Below are 22789 nucleotides of genomic sequence, written 5' to 3' on the forward strand. Positions count from 1 at the left end.
GAGAACCGGTATAATCGAAGTCGGTTCGTACGGCAAACAACTAACATGACGTACAAACTCTACTAGTTTTTATTCAAATTTCGAAAACTTTATACGATTTTGCCATCGTACTCTAAACGACGATTTAGTAATTTTTGGTAGGGCCATAAAAACTTTTATTTGACCCTAAGATTGGGAAAAACGGTTTTGAGTACAGTTTAGAAAATTTCTTACGGTCCTTGTTTCGCCAGTTTAAGTGACGGTGTACAATATTGAACACACTTTATCCTATAACTCCAGAACCGGATATCGGATCCGGATGAAATTAAGGAATTTCGTATGTGACCGTGAGAATTTCTATTTGAATATAAGTTTGTGGAAATCGGGCAAACCATCGCCATGACCAAACTATGACCACTATTTCCGGTGCTTCCGGAACAGGAGACTGGAAACCAGGATAGCCGGAAAGAGAGAGAGAGAGATTACTCTGTTCGATGAACTGAGTCGGGAAAAATATTACTAGCTCGAATATGAGTAACAGTTATTAGCATCATGATTTATTTCAACAAGTGAAAAGTAGGAGACAATACCTAATTTTGCGTTTGAGCGAGATGTTCAGTAAAAGTGTTGGTAATTGGGCCAACAGCCCATATCTCGTCCAACGATTTTTAAGGGTTTAGAAAGTTTAAATCAATCAGGAAGCATCAGAGTTTTTTCAGCACAGCACAATGAAAATTTTGAAAAATAAGGATAATTTGGATGCTTCTGTTGGATTTTTTAAAGTTTTAGAACAAGTATTTCACACATTTGCAAAATTGATGACAAAGTCTCAAGGTACCACCGGAGAATTTTTTAATAAAATTTAATAACATTTTAGGGCTTTCGATATGAAATCTGTATCCTAGCCGATTAGTTCTAAGGTGGCAGTATATATAACTAGTAAAAGTAAGCATTGATTTATTTGAAAGCCTGAATGTTATTGGTAGATGATCTAAATCGAAGTCAGTTCACTACAAATGATACATTCATCTGCAAGAATCAGATCAGTTGTAGTAGGATTTCTCATAGATTAGTTGGACTATTGGAAATAAAACTGGTCAACAACTAGCGGAGAGTTCATCATGAAGAACTCTTACTTTCTGATTATTTTTCTGATTACTCCACGATAGATGCCTAGTTTTTAGAATCCTATTAGAAAAAATAGATATCTTGTGCGTGTGCTCATCAACGCATTGAAATCGTAAACATGTTGCATTTAAAAAATGTGATGACATGACGGGTTTCCATCACAATTAGAGCATGGCTATTTATCTGAGAGTATCGTTCATTGAGCAGACGTGTTTGCAAGCGAATTACTATAATTTAAACAGCGTATGTCCGTATGACAATTTGTTGTACCATGGCCGAAGCCCTGGCAATGACGATATTGTTTTAGGTTCGCTGTGCCATCATGCCGTTAATAATTTACCGCCGTACTGAGATTTTCACTTGCTCTTACGGAAGGAACGAAGAAAACTCTGTACAATATGCTTTAAAGTTTCTTATTGATTTATTTTCCTTGTTCTTGTTGGTTTATCATGTTTAGCTATCATATGTATACCAAAAAATAACAAAAGCAGTCATATGCGCTCGGAAGAAATCGATTACGTGTGACCAAAACACCTAGATGACTAGAAAAAGGCTGCATGTAGTGGGAATTTGATCTTCTGTTTCAACAGACTTCGCAGCCGATTCAGAGTGTACAGAATCCTTGCGTGGCTGGTGCTACGATTCTACTGACACTACGAATCCTTCCAGGCGACAACTGGTTTGTAAGACCAGAGCCCTATGCATTGAACCACCAACCCGGGACTGACATTCATGTAGTCACGTGATATATAGTAAAACTCAAGGGTCATAAAAAAGTTATCCTTGTGTTTATTTCAGTATATATTCGAGTGCTTATTCTCATACACTTTCTTTTGATATGTATACGATGTCAGTTATCTCTAGCGACTTCACTTTTCGATTTTCCATTACGCTGGAATAAACTTTTGAGACGATTTCTGAAACAACAATGTCAAAATTCAGCATACCAGTCAATAATGATGGAATTATTTGGAGTAGAGCCCAGATAATGCTTATCACGCCATTTCTTTGCTTGCACAATAATTTTTTTTTCATTAAATAAACTTCTTCATTAATAAACGAAATTCTTTTTGCTTAATTCTTCCTAATTTTCAAAAAGTAGCGTCACTGAACTCACAACAACTAACTAACTAATGAACCAAATGTCACGAAATTTTGCAGTTGACTTCTGAAGGATGTCTATATTGAACGCAAGAGAAAGTAAAATCGTTCATAAACCACATAGACCAACACTTTTTAACCCCCGTCTCCCCTCGTAGGTATTCGCAGGCTTTTCCCAAATTACTATCAAAACTCAAGCTTGCTTGAGTTTAAATAGTATATGCAGGGTGGCAAGTGGGTTACCGATTTCGATTTCCCGGTTTTCACAGTGCGCGAGATAAAAATTCCCAGTTTTTAGAACAGCCTCAAATTGCCTATGTTCAGTACCTTATTTAAATATTTCTTTTATTCAAGCTTTAAGTAGAAATCCCATGTTCAAAAGAACATCGAAAGTTGGGGAGTGGAGTATTTTTCCGGTATCTCCATTAAAAAAACATATTTATTTTGAAAAGTGCACATACCAATGGCAAAAAATCGTTCTTGCCTTTCTCATATACAGAAAAGGTCTGTATGTGTGTACGTATGATTGTAACATTTTTGGGCACTCAATTTTCTCAGAGATAGCTGATCCTATTTTCTGGAGGCTCCATACGAATTTTATCCGGATCCGACTTCCGGTTGTGAAGAGGTTGAATAGCTGGAGATCCCAGCATTCAATATAGCATACAATACATACAATACGTTTTTATTCGAGAGTATGAGGATTAGCTTGATGGAAGATTTAAGATATCAATAATCCTTGGAACTACGTTTAAAAATCTCAGCCACAATTTGTCCAAATGCTCATCTTTTGAACCAACAGCTCAATTTATTTCATCTTTATTTTGTATGATACTCCGCCACTAATGTTATTTGTATCAACTTGCTCTTCAAGATAAAAGCTCAACCTTTCTGACAATTTCAAATTAATTCGAGATACGAACGAACGGATACGATAAAAGTGATCAGTCCTGCACTTCGTGAAGGAATACATCATTAAAATTCTTGCAATTTTGTCCAAAAATCAACACATTTTATTCAAACTTCATGCTTTTTTCTATAAAGCTCTTAAATGTCGCTTTCACACCAAATTCGTCATTTGAAAGCCAAATAGAATTTATATTAAAACAGTTATTTTCCGAACTATTTAGTTTTTTGCAAGACTATCACTAAATCATCAAATAGGTAATACCAAGAATTATGAGACAGTAAACTTGGAACAAAAGTCCCCCTTCCACCTCATAGACAAACGTAGACGAAGATGACCGTGCCCTGAACCGGATCGGAGATGTTAGAATAGACCACCATTGGCCGATTAATCTTGAAGAGGCTACAATGATTTTATTTCGTTGAATTAAAAAGTATAGAATAGTACATACTTTGTTAATATGTGAAAATGCTTTCATTTTATTGTGTGGAAAATTATAGATTGTACGGCCCATGCCCAAAACTTTTTTTTAACTCATTCGCGATGACGGTGATATCACAAAAACCAATGAATAGATTAATTTTTAATCTCCGTCAAGGAAGGATAAAAAAATATATTCGCAGCTGATACACGTAATTTATCAATCATTTGCAGTGTAATTTTGAAAGTAATTAATTGTATATTTGATTTTAATTTCAGAGTCCAATGTAAATTTACCCGAGCTGTTGGAACTATATAAACGGTCTTGCAGTAAACACGATACTGATCCTCTACCCACAATTACTGAACATCTTCAAGAGCTCGACCTTTCGCTACGACAACGAGTTCCATTGCTCTCTCTAAAAGATCACAACCTCAGTCATGGGTCCTGCGAAGCACTGGAAGAAGTATTCAAACGAGTACAGTACCGATGTATCAATCTTTCACACGCTGGGCTCGATGACACAAGTGCAAGCGCCTTGTTCAACATGATTGAATATTACGAGGCAACCAACGAGCTAGACATTTCCGACAACATTGCAATGACCAACAAAAGCTGGATGGATTGCATAGAAATGATTAAAAGAAGTCAAGCGTTAAACGTGCTCATTACACGAGGTCCCGGAATTTCCGACCACTATGCTTCGAATCTGGCGAAAGCTTTGAATACTTCTGCGCTGCATACTCTCAAACTGGAACATTGTGAACTGGCTCATCGGCCTTTAGTGATACTTTGTAATTTATTGAAAAGGAATACAGTTTTAAAGGAGTTATCACTAGCTAACAATCAGCTAACGTGGAAAGATGCCAAAACTATTGCTAGTTTACTAGAATCAAATTATCACATTCAATTGTTGGATATCTCCAACAATAACATTGGGGTAAGGTTTCTAGTGCTGAAGTATGTTCGTTTTACCAATAATTAGTATCATTTCAGGATGGCGGCGTAGAGTTGATTGTTAACGCATTAATTGAGCAATCGAATCACTTTCAAACGATGCAAGAAAGGAAAAAGAAGGGTGATCTCAGTATTGCCGACCTTTCGAGTAGTTTGAATAGTATCAACAGTAACAAACACTATTTCCCCAATCCTCACAGCAGAGCTTCTCAATTATATCAGCAACAGCATTTGCCGAAAGGAGCACAGCGCAAAGAAAGGCAAAAAAAGAAACAACAGCAACATTCACAAGTTGTAGCTGTGCCTGGATTAGTTAGTGAGTCCCCGTCTACGTTGCTTTTGGATACTACTCAAATGACTCCACCACCAACGCCAGCTTTACCCAATGCGAGCATTCATTCGGATGATGTTTTCCTCACGTCGCCCAAATTGCAATCATCTGCAGTAATATCACAGGAAAAAGAACCGCCACCTCCTCCTCCTCCTCCATCTTTCCAGGAGTCCATAACACCAGATGATTCACTGGAGCTGCATAAGCATGACGCAAATAGTACAAACGATGATAGTGGCATAAACAGTAGTGTATCCAGCGATGTGGAACAAACAAATAGTGATAACAGTAATTCGGCACTTATTGAAACCCAACAAAAGCAGCCACCCATTAATTACGAGGAAAAACATTTGATTATGAAGACACAATTATGGCCTACAGCAGCTTCCGAAAAAGAAACTGACTTGACTATGATCACGTTAGTAAATAGTATTCAAACGGATGATACTAATCAAGTTAATTTTAGCTCAGTGATTTCAACTCGGCAGGGGAGTGCCACCAGTGATAGTGATATGGGCGGTAGAGATGAAGGAGGACAGATTTCTGCTGAGATTGTTCAAAATGAAATTGCGGAGTTAACGTGTGATTCACAGCAGGAAAAAATTATCGATGATTCCAAAAAGGCTACACTTGCAAAACATGATAGTGATTTGAATGAATCTGAGTCGATAATAACGGAAGAGAAACCGAACGCTATACAAGCACAAACTAAGCAAATACAAGAGGATCCCAACGAAATTAAAGAACATACAGAAGAAGATACGTCCGAGATCTGTGCTGTGAATGATGATGACAATGAAGCTAATCTCAAAATATCACAAGAAGATCTAATGAAGAGGGGTACTACCGCAAGAAACGATGATCTAGAGGCCAAAGAAGAGGACGACGAGATAGAAAAATGTGGAGCAAGCGACAATGACGACAGTGCGTCTTATATAGTTCCACTAAAAAAAGATGAGCTTCAATTACGGCTAGAAAAGTCGAGGCAACTAGAAAAGCAAGACGACCAAGTTGAATCTGTGGCTCATGTGCCTAATGCCATATCTTCGTTGCAAGTTGAAGAAGACACGAACAAAGATCTTGCTACAACCACTATCCCAGTGCAATTGGTGACGACTCCAATCAAAATAGTCGAGGCGGAAAACAAAAGTAAACCTCTATCTCGTTCTTTGGACAGCACTGGTTCGGCGGAGTTTGCCAGTTGCTTTTTAGGTGGAAACCAACCGCCGGGTTTTTCCAATGAAAGATCATTTAGTTCTGAAAGTTTGAATAGTGAGACTTCTGTTGACTCAAACGATTCTAAAAGCAGCCTAAAAATCATTCAATCGAAGTTCGCTGCGAGGAACGGTACTCTAGAACGACAACAATCAAGTGCGAACAAAGATGCACAAGCATCGGAACAACCGCCGGCGGCTCCTAGTGGACTGCAGGTTTTAGTTTTGTGGAACAATGAAATCACACGTAATTCGTCTCACATTTTCGCGGATCTAATCGAAAATAGTTCTACACTAGAAATATTGAACGTGGGAAGCAATTTGTTGTGCAACGATTTTGTGTCAAATATCAAAGACAGCCTTAAAAGTAACAATAGTTTAACCAGTTTGGGCTTACAAGGGGCACATCTATCCGATAATGGTGCTAAAGTGATGGCGGAGGTGATCGAGTTTGGTGGTAATTCTACGCTTCAGCGGATCGACATGAGAAATAACAACATAACGGCAACTGGGCTTGACTGCCTGAACGAGGCTTTAAAGTCGAACAAAACTGTGACGAGAGTGGATCTGGACAAAATTCCTCGAAGAGCCGGGGTAAGGGATATATATTAATTTGCATATGTGTGTGTAAACTTTACTTATTTTTATACATTTTTGTTCGCAGGATACCTCTTTAGAAGTTGGCTCGGAATACTCGAGACTGCTAAGCAACATATGTGCCCAATGTGAACGAAATAAACACCCACCGGAACCAACTGAACCGATCAGTACATCAATCAAGAGAGTCCGAGCTACCAATCTCAATTCTCGGAAAATCTCGCTTACCTGCACATCTTTACGTACACCTGCAAATACTATTGCGAGTGATAAACATCATCACTTGCTGGACCCGAGTAAAAAAAACGGTGGGCGTTTGCGTTCTCCATTGCCAAGTCCGACTCCATCTCCCATTGCATCACCAGTACCAAGTCCGTCTCGCAATCGGTTTCAGGTGACGCGCGTCGGTGAGTCTACTGGCAGTGCTAGCAGTCTCACGAGTATTAACAATGCATCTACCTCACCATCACCATCATCGACAGGTAGTTCGCCAACATTGTTTTTCGCTGCAAACTCCCGCTTCCGTGTTGTAACTGTTGAAGAGCCGCCAAAGTCCTCTGTAGCTAACTATCAAAGTGGTAAAATGTCATCTCCATCAATATCGACTTCGCCACTAGTTACGGGTGGAGTAAGTCGAATGACACCGAGTAATAGCAATTCTGCACCCGCACTGGCATCATTCGTCAGTTCACCAAAGTCAAGTCCATCACCATTGTCGCAGTCGGTTGCCACCAATATACCATCACCGCCGGCCATAGTTCAGCATCTAAAACAACAACAAATACCATCACCACTGCAACAACACACACAGCAGTATGCTCTACCATCAGTAATTACTACACAAGCAACCCCACCGACACCGAAATCGAGACATGCACGATTGCCATCCACTAGCAGTACATTGAATGATTCGATGATTTCAACGGCCTCGATGGAAAGTCCTGATCTTGAAGTGAAACGTTTCATGAGTGTAGGCGCTGGGATGAATATTAGTACCACTAGTACCACTCGCACAAACTCTTCCGCAATGGATGATAGCTGCTGTTCATCCATCAGTAGTAGTATCGACTCGATTGACAATGTGCATTTCCATAACACTTCGATTAGCTCAGCGGACGAAAGTTTCGATCTAGTCGTCAGTTCACCTTCCTCAACTTCTTTATCGACGGGGTCGGTAAACACTGTACCTCGACTTAAAACTCCCTGCTTCCAGAAGGCAGACTGTTCTCAAATTTACGAACAGCAGAGAATCAATCCAGAAACTAAAGAGGCTCCTAGTTTAATTAACGTTAATTTACTGAAAGCAAAAAACAACAGTCTATCTAGTTTGGAAATGAGCGGAACCAGTTCTCAGGAATCGTTATTTGAAGCACAAGAACTGCGGTCATTATCACTATCGAGAGGTGCAACTTCACTATCGGGAGATGCTACTAGATTGGCTCTACCAGCTAGTGGCAATTCCAACGAGAGTACTCTGACATCAGCTCAAAACTTAGACAAAGAAAAGCAAGGTAGGTTGGAAGATGGTGGTAGAATTAGTCTGGAACAAACGCACGGCAACGCAGTTGATTATTGTTTTGATAAATTCAGATTTTTGTTCCATTTTTTTTGGTCCCAAGCAATATTTGATTACGTAAAAGCCTAAGTTGTACGAAACAAATTGTGTATTACAAATTGAACTTTGGTAGACTTCATCATTAGGACCATCTGAGTTATTGCAGTTGAAAAACAAGGGCCGACAGACTCATCACAAATGAGGCAACCTAAGTTTACGCTGGATTAAAATTAAAATTTAATCAACTTAACTGTTGTGCGTTCCATTCCAATAAAGTTTTAAACCGTTTTCCAAACTATCTCATCCCCTTACACAGCGGTGACCGGCAAGCCAACGGAAAAGCCACCGCGTGTGCGCAAAACATCCTGGATAGCGTCCATAGGCAACCATCCGAAAACCGACAACAGTTCAGCGGCATTGTCTGTTGGCAGCACCGGTAGCTACTCCAGCAGCGGATATTCACCAGCCATCGAAAAGTTACTGGCCATCTTTAGTCCTAGCAATTTGTTTTCATCGAATAAATCTAGTCCACCGAGTTCAGAGTGCGGTGCCGTACCAGCAAGTGCTTCAATAGGTGCGAAAGATAGTACACCTACATCAAACCCACCGTCGCGCAAGGAAAGTCCCATGGGTGGTTTGTTTCAATGGTCAAAATCGCCAAAGGACGAGGAAAAAGTGCTGAAAATGAATATTTCTCCTGAGAACACAATCACATCCCAGCAGCTTCTTTCACCAGCGGGCCATTCACCACAAACGCCTCAGTTACCTGCGTTCTACATGGAGAATATTTCATCTCTGTTGAAGGCGGAAATTAAGGAAAATATATCTCCAGAGAACACTGTGATGAACAAAGTATTTGTGAATCCGTTGCAATCTGCTCAAATCACAACTCCAGTCGCGAATGTTGGGCCAGGACCAACGGTTCCACCACATCCGAAAGTAATATTTCGTCTTGGGGACGATTACGACGAATCTGAGGACGACATTGATACCCTAACAAGCAAGTATGGCAGAGGAGTGGGAAGCGGAGGTGGTCCCGGAGAGTTCAGTAAACTGGCCAACAAACCATCAACTACGCTGTCAGCAACTAGCACTACTCTTGGTAGTAGTAGTTATGCGGTAGAAGGGTCACCCTCACCATCCGGCATTCTACAAACTAGTCACCTCGGTCAACTGGCACGTGATTCTCTGATTACGATGTTCAAGAATCCATCGCTTACTTCACAGGATTCGAACAGATCGATTGATTCACTAGCGGATACAACAGCACAGACACAATCTCCTGCGTCACGTAATTCACAAAATTCGGGAGATACGCAATCCCAGTAGCGTACTTGGGTCGAACGTAAGAGTGTCGAAGTTTTGATCTAAGGTAAGCCAGACTTACTCATTCAGAAGCGCTGTGAATTTGGTAGGGTACAGATTATTATTTCAATGCAATGTCGATTATCATACGTTGTTGGCATGTCGGGCTATTCTGCTGCGATTGATTTTGCATTTTGTCTTATCGAAGAAAAAAGTAATTGATGTGCCTTCTTTAGAAGCGAACAATGCGGAAAATAAAAACAAGAATCCTTAAGAGAAGGCTTTATTGTCAAGAAGATTGTTAGCTATCAGCGGGATAAATCCATGCCTACTTAAGATTGTGCAAATAGATAGGAGAATCGAACGGGTAGAATAGTTCGAAGCAAAGCAATCCACAGGTGTGTTACTGATCTATGCTACTCGTGTATAAGTTTAAGAGAAAATTTGACAACTTTGGTAATACAAATTAATACTTCGTAAATTTTGTGCGGCATGCTTGGCAAATTTTTTGAATTTATGATCCTGTTTGTTTCGACGCGTTTGTGTTGAACAGTGATAATAGACTCAATTCATGCCTAACATGTAAAAAGTTAGTGGTACTTGCTTGCCACTTCTGTGCTAGAACTTACATCTTATTGAAATGTGCTAGGACTGAGGAGGGATTCAAGTAAGTTCAAGTATAAAACGTTTGCTAAACAACACCGACAAAAAGGAACCTGGGCATGTTAATTTGCTTCGAACCAGACTACTCTTCTGAAGGAATTTCCTTCTTCCATTTGACTGGATCTTTGCTGAGAATGATTGTGTTACCTACAAAAACTTAATGAATTGGTTGAGTCCCACATGGAAAGAATCACCAATTAAACATGATAATAAAACGAGTAAACGAAGTACTTACGAAAAAAAGACAAATGTAGTGCTGAGTCCATACTTAAAGTGTCGAATATATGAATTACAAACAAACTAAAGCTAACGTCAAAGTACTGAAGAAAAATCTGAGTATTAAATAAAATATAATGCGAAAAGTGTAATTGCGTGATTTAATCCTCTTTCAATACCATTGTGATATTAGTTTTAATCTATACGATTATTTTAACAAAAGAATTGTAATCATAGGAGAAGAGGATGTGCAAGAGTGATAATTGATTTTTAAGAGAATGTGAATGTTTGAATGATTTGGAAAGGCAAGATACTTCCTGTTAAGGATGGTTCCGCTGTTCGCTGAATAAACATATATCTATATCGCTATCTTTAATCTATTTTTGAATATTTTTTTGTACTCAAACATCATAACTATAAGGCATGAGTGTTCCCACCATCGGTACCATTTGGTAAATATAGCAGTACTCTCTGATATGCCAGCTTTACGTTGATTCAGAAAAAAATAACATACGATAAAGATAACACAGATTGTAGAACACTAGTATCAATCGTTATCCTCGTATAATTGCATGGATGTCGCATCCCATCGGCAGGAAGTAGAATGGGAAATCGACGCTACGCTTGGCTACAATTCCAAAAGCTAAAAAACAGTGCAAGCTTTTTTTTTATTGAATACCGAATTCACAGCTCTTCTGAAAAAGATTAGGAAATCTGGATGATTTTTCTCCAATGTGCTGGAAAAAATCTATCGTAACATGAAACACTGATAATGCAAAAATAGTTGTTCAATGCGAAAAGATGTTAAGGTTTATTTTATAGCCAGAAACTGTATATGAAAAACCTCTACTACGAAGCGCGATATAAGAAAAGTACTTTTATCATTTTGAGTGTTTAATAGCGTTTTGATTTTGAAATATAGTCGGACAAAAACACGAAATAAGCCCTGATATTATGTCATTCATGGAAGCCTTGCAACATGTTTTCACTAAATTTGTTAGATCATGTTGTGATCAAGTCGTAAATTCTTGGCGGGATTTTGAGAATTACTTATATTGATTATGATCAGACAGTGCTAGAAAAACTTACTCTTCCGATTGATCGCATATCGTAACTACCTTATATATTTTTAAAATCCTATTCTTTTTTCGATTGATTTAGAGTTGCAAGGTACCCAAATCAACGGTCTCGAAGAGTATGTAATTCGAATTTGGATAGTTTATTCGATCCATACGGCTTGTTAGATATGTAACAGACTGAAGTAAAAACTAAACTAACGCAAATATCTCAATGATAAAATTGCTTTGATTATATCATCATGTTCATAAAAATACATACACTTGTTCAGCTGAAATCAAATCAACCCATGAGCGCGTATCATACAATTACACAATAATTGATACGTGCTTGTCGGAATTGACTGCTCATTTACACCGCGAAAGCTAGTACTATAGAAGTACGTATAAAATATCCTGGTAAAATATTAGTCTTGTTACATATAATTCGGCTGTTTATTTGTAGTAAAAACATGTTTTTTCCGTTTATAGAAGATACAATATCGTTTGATTTGGTATTCCGAAAATTCGGAAAAACTGTTACATGAAAAAAAAAACAATTATAAAATGTCTGAAAGCAAACTTAATTTCCCAGTGTTCTTTCGATCGCCAGATAAAGTTAATATAACATCAATAGTTGATATTGTTTCATTTTAATTGGTATTTTCATTTAATGTTTCTGTGATACAAGACAGTACACTTGTGATATGCATGATTTTTTTAAACTTGACAACTTAATGAAACAAGCAGCAAGCAAGAAATCCATCTTATTAGATTTGGCACAGCAGCACACAGCGAGGTCAACTGAAAGTATAAACTCCTACATTGTTTAATTTACTGTATTGATATTTTGGCGACAAGATTTATTTTGAAAATTTACCGAAATGAGTCTAACCAATGAAGTGTGAGAATAAAAAAAAACTAATCTGATTCGTTATAGATTAAAGGCAATAAGATCAGGCCCACCGGTGTGTGGGTGAAAATAATTTGGCAACGATCATCATAACATGATTCCACACCGGTAGTTGGAAAATATATATACATACTTCCCAGCATATTATTATCAGCATATTTGGTAATATGTAAAATAGTTACGCAAAGCATATTCATTTAGTTACCCACCGGTGGGCATGGTCTAAGAGCTAAAGTTGGAAAACCGATGTCATTTTTCCGTGAGACAGTTGGAGCGAGCAATCGATAGTTTCTATTGGCGAAGGCGGAATCGAATAGATATATAAAAATTAATATTTTCATTCAAATAAATAGAGGATTAGGTTCAGCGTTCAGGTTTGTTACTACACGCCATTCATACAAATCATTATAAGGTAACCGTACCCATATTTGAAACAGCTTTTCGATTTTATTGAAACTATCAGAGTGAGATCCACCATCTCTTCAAAGCTCTGGGTCAAAGAGTAGTGTGAAAATTAGTGTTTGCTAGGAAAAAACTTCATTTCGGTTGTGGACTTATCTCGGTTGAAATTTTTCTTCTACTGCTCAGTTATAATGTTACCCAGAGTCGATGTAACGGTATTGGCACTGATGGAGCACAATTTATTGCATATAGACTAAACAAACAATAAACCAATGTGATTTCATGGGTAATGATATAAATATGGATTTATTTGCCTTAAGTGCAAAGTTCTTTTTTATTCGTTGTTTCGGAACAGCATAGCGTACCGACTAAATGGCCATTAGGCATACCGTCGTTAGGCATAAAATAAAAAAAATCATTATTATTGGCTGGAAAGTCAAAGTATTGGAATTAACATATTCCTTTTCTGAAATGGGGCTGTTTCAACAGACTTCGCAGCCGATTTCATAGGCGTACAGAATGATTGCATGGTAGGTCGAGACTCGAACATACGACAAGTGGCTTGTACGACCAGCGCCCTATGCATTTAACCGCCAACCCGGTGTAATTACCGGAAATTCCTACTATTTAAGATAAATAACTCAGTTGATGTACTTTAAAAATTATATATTTTGAGGCAAAGTACATACCGGGGATAACGGCATACTTACCTTACCTAACAGCTATAGGCCTGGGGTGTCCTTTGCTGTATCAAGCATACGTCTCCACATAACTCGGTCCATGGCTGCTCGTCGCCAGCCACTCAAGGCACGGATGCTTCTGAGATCACCCTCCACTTGATCGATCCACCTTGCTCGCTGCGCTCCTCTTCTTCTTGTACCAGTCGGATTAGATTCAAGAACTATTTTCACTGGGCTGTCGTCCGACATCCTTGTGACATGCCCAGCCCATCGTAGACGTCTGATTTTAGCTGTCCGTACGATGGGTGGTTCTCCTAGCAGCTGTTGCAATTCGTGATTCTTACGCCGTCTCCACGTTCCGTCTTCCACCTGCACTCCGCCATAGATGGTCCTCAGTACCTTTCTTTCGAAAACACTGAGGGCGCGTCGGTCCTCTGCCAACATAGTCCAGTTCTCGTGGCCATAGAGAACAACCGGTCTAATGAGCGTTTTGTAGATGGTCAATTTCGTGCGGTTGCGTACTTTTCTCGATCGGAGGGTTTTTCTGAGTCCAAAGTACGCACGATTCCCTGCCAAAATACGTCTCTATATTTCTCTTCTGGTGTCATTATCGGCGGTCACCAGTGAGCCCTAATACACGAACTCGTCAACCACCTCGATGTCGTCACCGTCTATCAATATTCGTGGTGGGAGGCGTAGTGTTTCTTCTCTAGAGCCTCTTCCTCTCATGTATTTTGTTTTCGACGCATTTATGGCCAGTCCGATACGCCTAGCTTCAGCTATCAGTCCGATGTAGGTTTCCATCATCTTCTCAAGGTTACGTGTCACAATATCAATATCGTCAGCGAAGCCAAAAAGTTGTACGGACTTTCGGAAGATCGTGCCACTCGTGTCGATCCTCGCTCTTCGAATCACACCTTCCAGGGCAATATTGAACAAGATACAGGAAAGTCCATCACCTTGACGTAGCCCTCTCCGAGATTCGAAGGGACTCGAGAGCGTCCCAGATACTCGGACGTAGCACATCACTCTATTCATCGTTGCTTTGACCAATCGCGTCAGTTTATCCGGGAAACCGTATTCGTGCATGATCTGCCATAGCTGTTCTCGATCGATTGTGTCGTATGCCGCTTTGAAGTCAATGAATAGGTGATGCGTGGGTACGTTGTATTCACGATACTTCTGGAGTACTTGTCTTATCACGAATATGTGATCCGTAGTGGCGCGGGCTCCAGTAAATCCCGCTTGGTACGGCCCTACGAATTCCTTAGCTATTGGTGATAGACGACGGCAAAGGATTTGGGAGAGTACCTTGTAGGCGGCGTTCAGCAATGTGATTGCGCGGTAATTGCAACAGCTTATCACCCTTTTTGTAGACGGGGCATACCACTCCATCCATCCATTCCTGCGGTAGAATCTCCTCCTCCCAAATCCTAGAAATCATCCAGTGCAGCGCTCTAGCCAGTGCCTCTCCTCCATGTTTGAGCAGCTCGCCTGGCAACTGGTCATTGCCCGCGGCTTTGTTGTTCCTCAGCTTGCTGATCTCCTCACTTATCTCCGACAGATCAGTGGCTGGAAATCTGTCGTCGGCTGAGCGTGCACCCAAATTGATTCCTGTACCGTTCTCTGTATCTTGTGCTTCGCCATTCAGATGCTCGTCATAGTACTGCTTCCAACTGTCGATCACCTCACGTTCGTTCGTGAGAAGGTTACCACTGGTATCTCTGCACATTTCGGCCTGTGGCGTGTAGCCTCTACGTGAGCGGTTACACCTTCACCGTGTGTCATTTGCGCGGTACAGCTTTTCCATCGCTTCGCGATCTTGGTCTTCCTGGTGGCGCTTTTTCTTCCGGAAAACCGTGTTCTGTCTGTTTCGCGCCTGTCTGTATCGTTCCTCGTTCGCTCTAGTGCGGTGTTGCAGCATCCTCGCCCTTGCTGCATTCTTCTCTTCGGCAACGGCATACTACTGTCAAAATCATTCATTCTTCTCGAGGACAACGGCATACTACTGTCAAAATCAAAAAATAAATGCGTTTCCCACCGAACCCACGCTAAAGTGCCGATCCAACACTACACAGTGGAGATGGGCAATCCGTTCGCGAATGGTTCAAAAGAACTAGTTATTCTAGGAGAATGAGTGAACAGCAGTTCTTTATAAAAGAACGATAGTACTTCATTGTTATCTAAAGAAATAGAAGTAATTGAATTCTTCAGAGGAGTATACTTAACACTCGCAAATTTCTAGAAAATAATATAAGTTGGACATGTTTGCGACCTCTGAAAAAGTACACGAAAGTACCAATTAAGCAAAAGAAAAGTAGCTATTATTGAGTTTGTTTCCAACAAAACAGCTCTTATATTTTCTTCGTGGTATTGTATAAAATGTCTAAGAACGTAAAAACGGTTCAGGAGAACTAGCTCTTTCGGTAAAACTATAAAGTTCTGAACGATTCTTTTAAATGAACTGTTTAACCCTTTTCTACAACACATAATCGAGAAGATTTCTGCTTGGATCACTGTACAATATCCACCCAGTAAGTGAGATTACTCTAATCTCCCCTCCGTGTTCATCGAGTTATTTCAAACAAATCTCACACTGAATGTTTTGATATGGAAACTATGTGACAGTTAGGTCACTAGGAGTGAGTAAATACACATCTCTAGTAATCATCTGCGACCACAAACAAGTTTGGCTAGTTGCCCATTTTCTGGAGTTATTGTTCCAAAGCCTTGAAGCCTTTATGCGGTATGTACAAGATGATGCTTCTTGATTTAGAAACACATGTAGTGGTTTAATGTACAAGGGTGTCTCAAGAGGTCAGGAGAACCAGTAGCAATAGTCGTAAATGTTCCCGTCGTCGCCATTAGAGTCATTTAGACTAAATTTTCGCAACTTCGCCTCTACACAGGGCCCTCATATGGTCTAATAAGAGATGTGTAGGGTTGTACGACAATCTCTCGAAAACCATTTCCCAGAAAAGAAAGCAACGAGAGTATTTTCCCCAGAATGTACCATTCTCCAGAAAACCATAGTCACGAAGGTATCAATTAGTAGAAAGACATACAACAGAATGTACCTTTCCCCAGAATACCATCTCCCAGAAGAAGCAAATACCTAGAAACTGTTTCCCCATAATGGAAAATAATACAGAAACAACATAGGAACTGATCTTTTACCAAAAAAGCATCTACTAAAATCAGGCGCGTATACATGGGGGGAGAGATTAAATTCCCCTCCGAAACTTAAGAAATTATTAGGGGATACAGGAGTTAGACCGGACACGTTGTTAAACTGGACAACTTAAATATCTTATCAACCTGCTAATATTTTAATTCATAGATTGACTTTGTAAACCGCGCTTGGAGATGACGCGGTAGAAATGATTTCGATAAAAATCCAGTTTTAATGGATGTTTTTACAATTTCTAAAAATTGTCCGATTTAGCCCCGGACTCCCCAATATTATGAAAACACACCCCGAATTTTTTTTCTGGGTACGCGCCTCACTAGAATGAACCAGTCCAACGAAAATAATCTTCGCGAAAATTTCGTGAATACTTATTAACTGTAATTTCCAAGGCAACTATACTTATTTCAAGCTTTGTTAGTCTGAAAAAGAGGGTTCTGAAAATAACGAGTCTGATAAAAATAATCAAATTATATAACGGGTATGGAATCATTTAGCTATATTTATTTAAATTCAAACATAGCTTCTTTAAATTGGGTATTTGTTTCTGCATATAGTGTATAGTAGCAAGCTAACCTTTCGTCGTTAATTCGGTCTAGTGAAAAAGGGTAGTAAATAGCACACTACCATTTTATATAATTATTTTATTCAATGCTTACACAATATTCAGTTCGTCATAGATGATTCAGGTCGAGACGGCCGAAGGCCGCGAGTGCGCCGGCGACCCGCCGTCGGAAGCGCCGGCCACTGCGGGTGGGGGGGGGGGGGGGGGGAGGGGGTCAGCGCCCCCGCAGAAATCACCTCTGTCTAGTTGCGTGCGTTTGCCCGGATTACCCAGAGCTAGGAGCTATCCCTCAGTTAAGTCCGAACGAGCGGCAGCGAGGTCGGACAGCAGGTTATTAAAAACGATGAGGCGTAGCCGCATTAGACCTTTCAAAATCGCAGTAAATTAGAACAAATTCCCCGAAAACTATTCTCCAGAACATAAAAAACCGAAACTTTTTCCCCAGAAATTCATTGCCCAGAAAGTCCTAATCTCCAGAAATACGAACTCTAGAAAGTAATAAAGTCCAGAAAAAAATCCCAGAATGTACCGAAGTCCAGAAAACCATATACCCGAAGGCATTAGTCACTAGAATATTATTATTGGTATAATGCCGTTTAGCATAATGGTTGTTTGGCATAATAGTTATTTGGCATAATGATCATTTGGCAAAACAGATCAACATGCTGCTTAATAGAATTTGTTCTAATGTACTGCGATTTTGAAAGGTCTAATGCGGCTACGCCTCATCGTTTTTAATGACCTGCTGTCCGACCTCGCTGCCGCTCGTTCGGACTTAACTGAAGGATAGCTCCTTACTTACTCTTACAGTCGTAGACCACGCGGGTCTCTGCTGTATACAGGAGGCGTCTCCATTCAACTCGGTTCATGGCTGTTCGCCGCCAGCCTCGGTAGCTGCGAAGAGTCCGCAGGTCGTCCTCAATTTGATCGATCCATCTTGCCCGCTGCGCGCCTCTTCTTCTTATACCGGTCGGTTCATTATCGAGAATCATTTTAACCGGGTTGTTCTCCGACATTCTAACAACATGCCCGGCCCACCGTAACCGCCCGACATTGGCCGTTTGGACGAGGGTTGGTCCTCCCAGCAGCTGGTGCAGTTCATGTTTCATTCGCCTTCTCCACGTACCGTCTTCCATCCGCACTCCGCCGAAGATGGTTCACAACACCTTCCGTTCAAAAACATCTAGTGCGCGTTGATCCTCCGCAGGCATTGTTCAGGACACGTGCCCGTAGAGGATAACCGGTCTAATCAGCGTTTTGTAGATAGTTAACTTCGTATGACGGCGAATTTTGCTTGATCGAAGCGTCCTGCGCAGTCCAAAGTAAGCACGATTTCCTGACAATTTGCGTCTCTGAATTTCTCTGCTGGTGTCATTATCGGCAGTCACCAGTGAACCCAAGTACACGAACTCGTCGACCATTTCGATTTCATCACCACCAATCACAACTCGTAATGGGTGGCTGACGTTATCTTCTCTCGAGCCCCTGCCTTTCATGTACTTTGTCTTTGACACAATGATGTCTAGTCCGATCCGCTTGGCCTCAGCTTTTAGTCCGATGTACGTATATTCCATCTTCTCAAAGTTGCGTACTATAATATCAATATTATCAGCGAAACCAAGTAGCTGGACGGACTTTCTGAAAATCGTGCCACTCGTGTCTATCCTCGCTCTTCTTATCACACCCTCCAAAGCAATGTTGCGAGTTTCGAAGGGACTCGAGTTTATCCCCGATACTCGAACAACGCACATCACTCGATCCATCGTAGCCTTGACCAATCGTATCAGTTTGTCCGGGAATCCGTAGTCGTGCATGATTTTCCATAGCTGTTCTCGATCGATTGTGTCGTAGGCTGATTTGCAATCGATGAATAAGTGTGTGGGCACATTGTATTCGCGGCACTTTTGCAACACCTGGCGGATGGCGAACACTTGGTCCGTGGTAGCGCGTTCTCCCACAAATCCTACCTGATATTGTCCCACGAATTCGTTTGCAATCGGTGAAAGTCGACGGCATAAAATTTGGGAGAGTACCTTGTAGGCGGCGTTCAGCAGAGTAATCGCGCGGTAATTGCAGCAATCCAACTTATCGCCCTTTTTGTAGATGGGACACACGATTCCTTCCATCCATTCCTGTGATAAAATCTCGTCCTCCCAGATCTTGGTAACGACCCAGTGAAGTGCTTTTACTAGTGCTTTTACGTAGAACTTCCTTGTGTTATTAGCACGGAACAGCTGTTCCATCGCTTCGCGATCTCGGTCTTCCTGTTGGCGCTTTTTTCTACGGGATACCAAGTTTAGTCTGTTCCGCGCCTGTCAGTATCGCTCCTCGTTTGCTCTCGTCCGGTGTTGCAGCTTGCTCGCCCAAGCTGCATTCTTCTCGGCCACTAACTGTTCACATTCGTCGTCGAACCAGTCGTTCCTTACGTTCGGAGCCGCCGTACCTAGCGTTGCTGATGCAGTGCTACCTATAGCAGAACGGATGTCTCTCCAGCCATCTTCCAGAGTAGCTGCACCATGCTGCTCTTCCGCATGCATACAGCAACCAAGTAGTGGTCCGAATCTATATTCGCACTGCGGTAGGTGCGAACATTGTTGATGTCCGAGAAAAATTTTTCGTTGATCAAAACGTGGTCGATTTAGTTTTCGGTCTGTTGGTCAGGTGATCTCCAGGTAGCTTTGTGGATATCCTTGCGGGGAAAGAAGTTGCTTCTGACTACCATTCCTCGGGAGGCCGCAAAGTTGACATACCGTTGGCCGTTGTTATTCGATGCGGCATGCAGGCTGTTTGGCCCGATTACCGGTCGGTACATTGCCTCCCTTCCTATCTGGGCATTCATGTCACCGATGACAATTTTTACGTCTCTGCGTGGGCAGCCGTTATAGGCTTGTTCCAGCTGCACGTAGAACGCTTCTTTCTCGTCATCGGATCTTCCTCCATGTGGGCAGTGCACGTTGATGATGCTGTAATTGAAAAAACGGCCTTTAATTCTCAACTTACACATCCTAGCCTTGATCGGCTGCCACCCAATCACTCGCTGACGCATCTTGCCCAGCACTATAAAGCAAGTTTCCAGCTCGTTCGTTGTGCTACAGCTTTGGTAAAAGGTAGCCGCTCGATGTCCGCTTTGGTGGGGTTGGCGTTGGTGGGGTTGCCACCTTGGATTTAGCTGGACGGGATGCAGCATTTCATACTCAGCCGCTGGATACCAGAACAGACGTTGTTTGAAGCCGCTCCTAACATGGAGTACAGACGCTCCGACATCCTCTAAGGAGGATCCCCTTCCCTGTCAGCATACGACCAAGGTCCCATCGGGGTTGATTACCCGATCTTTCCTATGGTTGCTCGTACCCTAGCCGGCACTGCGGGGAGGTAGGGATAGGAGTTACTGGACAAGAGGATAAGAGCCACACTGGGGCCCGAATTACGCATTGTCCAGTCGTTTACCAACCAATCCAAGGATAGCCCCTAACTTTGGGTAATCCGGGATTACCCAAAGCTAGGGGACAGACTGTTTGTTGAGACAACCCTTGGAGTTACCATAGCTAACCCTAGCAACGGTAGCAACAAGGTAGAAACAGTAATATATAATTTCCACTTTGTACAGCACACAAGTACAATACTATATGCGAAAACAGATACCCAATTTAAAGAAACTATGTTTGGGTCTCAACCCATTACCCCCCACATATATGCGTCTGATTCTAGTAGATGCTATTCTGGTAAAATATAAAATTTAATTGCTATTAAATCGAGCACCGGCTTGAATTTCACAGGCTTTATTTTATTTTCTGGATACAGAGTATATATTTTCGTACTGGTAAACCTTTCATCGTCACACATTACTGGTGCCAGCCTTCTGCATCAAGAGCTTTGTCTGATAGCATGACTGCTTTTCCATCGCTCTATTTTTATTAAACCCTTCATAGGTGATTTGACGCATATAGAGTTTTTTTAACCGGTTCTCTACAACCACCCAACGAAAAACATCTTTTTCAACTATCAAATACAGTCTGCGAGATAGGTAATAACCCGTCGTTGGGTTGTCTGTAGGTATTTTTCATCAGTCTACATTAGTTCAAAAAAACACCAAAACAAAATGAGTATGAATCAGTTATTTATTATATTCTATTTTAAAGAACAAAACGGCCAGCGCAGTCCGGAAATCTACGTTAGAAGGGAAGATGATTCCTTCTATTCAACGATCTATTCTAATGTTATTTCTGTTATTTTAATCAATAGTATGTTGGAACTCATTCAGTAATGATAAACAAACACACTTTAAATAAGCAAAATGTTACAAAATGTAAGCATATACCAAGCAAAATTGTTCCACTTCGGTACTTTTATGTTCAATTTTTTTGTCATTGTTATAATTTAAACTTCCCCCCGATAGATAGTTATTTTTGTGTAAATAAAGCAGTAGTGGTTTCCTAACTTAAACATTAGCCGAAAATTGTTAACATTTCATCCGATCGTCCCATAAACCAGGGTGTTCCGGTGGAAACTTGCTCGTCGCAAGTAATTGTCTCGATATGGTACTAAATCCTAGATTGACTTATAATATTTCATCATATCTCCGGACCAGGAAATAGCAGCCATTTAATTTTCGAACTTGATTAATGAACGAATTACAATCTTCAAACGAGTCTGTTAAATTGTTAGAATCGGTTTTACCATTTCCGAGAAGATACGGCGAATTGTAGAAAAAGTGTGGTTTGTCGGTTTTGTCATTTATACTATTATATTTCCCGAACCAGAACTATCTGTAATTTGGTCTTCGAACTTGTTCAATAGCCTAATAATAGTTTTCAGACGACCGTAGGTTTGTTGAAATTGGTGAAGCCTTTTCAGCGGATAGAAAAATATTGGGAAGATGCACACAAACATTTTCCGATCTCGTCGAGCTGAACCGAATGGTATATAACACGAATTCGCTTAGAATCAAAAGTCAGCAATTTTATATCCTTTCTATGAAGAAAGGCAAAAATTCCAAGCGTGTCACAGATTTTGGTACAGAATTTGTCAGTAATATGAAATTTGTTGTACTATAAAACAAAGTTAGGTGCGCTTATTTCACTTCTGTAAGCGATCCATACCGTTTTTATTTGTTGAAGCTCTGGTATCTTAGTATAACAGATCAATAGAGGAGAGGATTTATTGCAAGGGATGTCTCTGCAAACAGAGATTGGCTCACCATCGAAACTATGTATGACGTTACAAAAAACCTTTGCTCTGTTATCAATCACAAGTTTGTGTCATACATTTAGTGAAGCGAATATGTCGAAAATCTTCTCAAGTAAACAATATTTGTCGAATATTTAAAAAGAGGGCTTCCAAATCCCATCGAATTCTTGTTGAAGCTTATGGGGAACATGCACTATCGGTGTATGAACAATGGTTTGAACGATTTAAAAGTGGGAATTTCAGTGTGAAAGCCAAATACCGGACAGGTCAACTCAAAAATTTAAAGATACCGAATTGCAAGGACTTTTGAACGCAGACAAAACTCAAACTCCAAAACAAATGACGGAGAGATTAAACGTTGGTCATCTAGCCATTTCTGATCATCTAGACGTCATGGGATAGATTCAGAAGGTAAGAAAATTGGTT

General features: G+C 40.6%; 1 protein-coding gene across 4 annotated transcripts in view; it reads left to right on the forward strand.

Annotated features, from left to right (window-relative positions):
- Positions 1 to 12086, forward strand: part of LOC131440401 (serine-rich adhesin for platelets) — a 52234-nt gene extending 40148 nt beyond the window's left edge. For all 4 annotated transcript variants that reach the window (XM_058611663.1, XM_058611666.1, XM_058611665.1 and 1 more), the window contains exons 4-7: positions 3815 to 4476; positions 4533 to 6632; positions 6703 to 8146; positions 8507 to 12086. In XM_058611663.1, the coding sequence (XP_058467646.1) occupies positions 3815 to 4476; positions 4533 to 6632; positions 6703 to 8146; positions 8507 to 9519 (5219 nt within the window). In that variant the 3' untranslated portion in view covers positions 9520 to 12086. The remainder of the gene's footprint in view (positions 1 to 3814; positions 4477 to 4532; positions 6633 to 6702; positions 8147 to 8506) is intronic.
- Positions 12087 to 22789: the final 10703 nt, after the last annotated feature.

The sequence above is a fragment of the Malaya genurostris genome, chromosome 1 (assembly GCF_030247185.1).
Source record: "Malaya genurostris strain Urasoe2022 chromosome 1, Malgen_1.1, whole genome shotgun sequence".
Classification (NCBI taxonomy): Eukaryota; Metazoa; Arthropoda; class Insecta; order Diptera; family Culicidae; genus Malaya; species Malaya genurostris.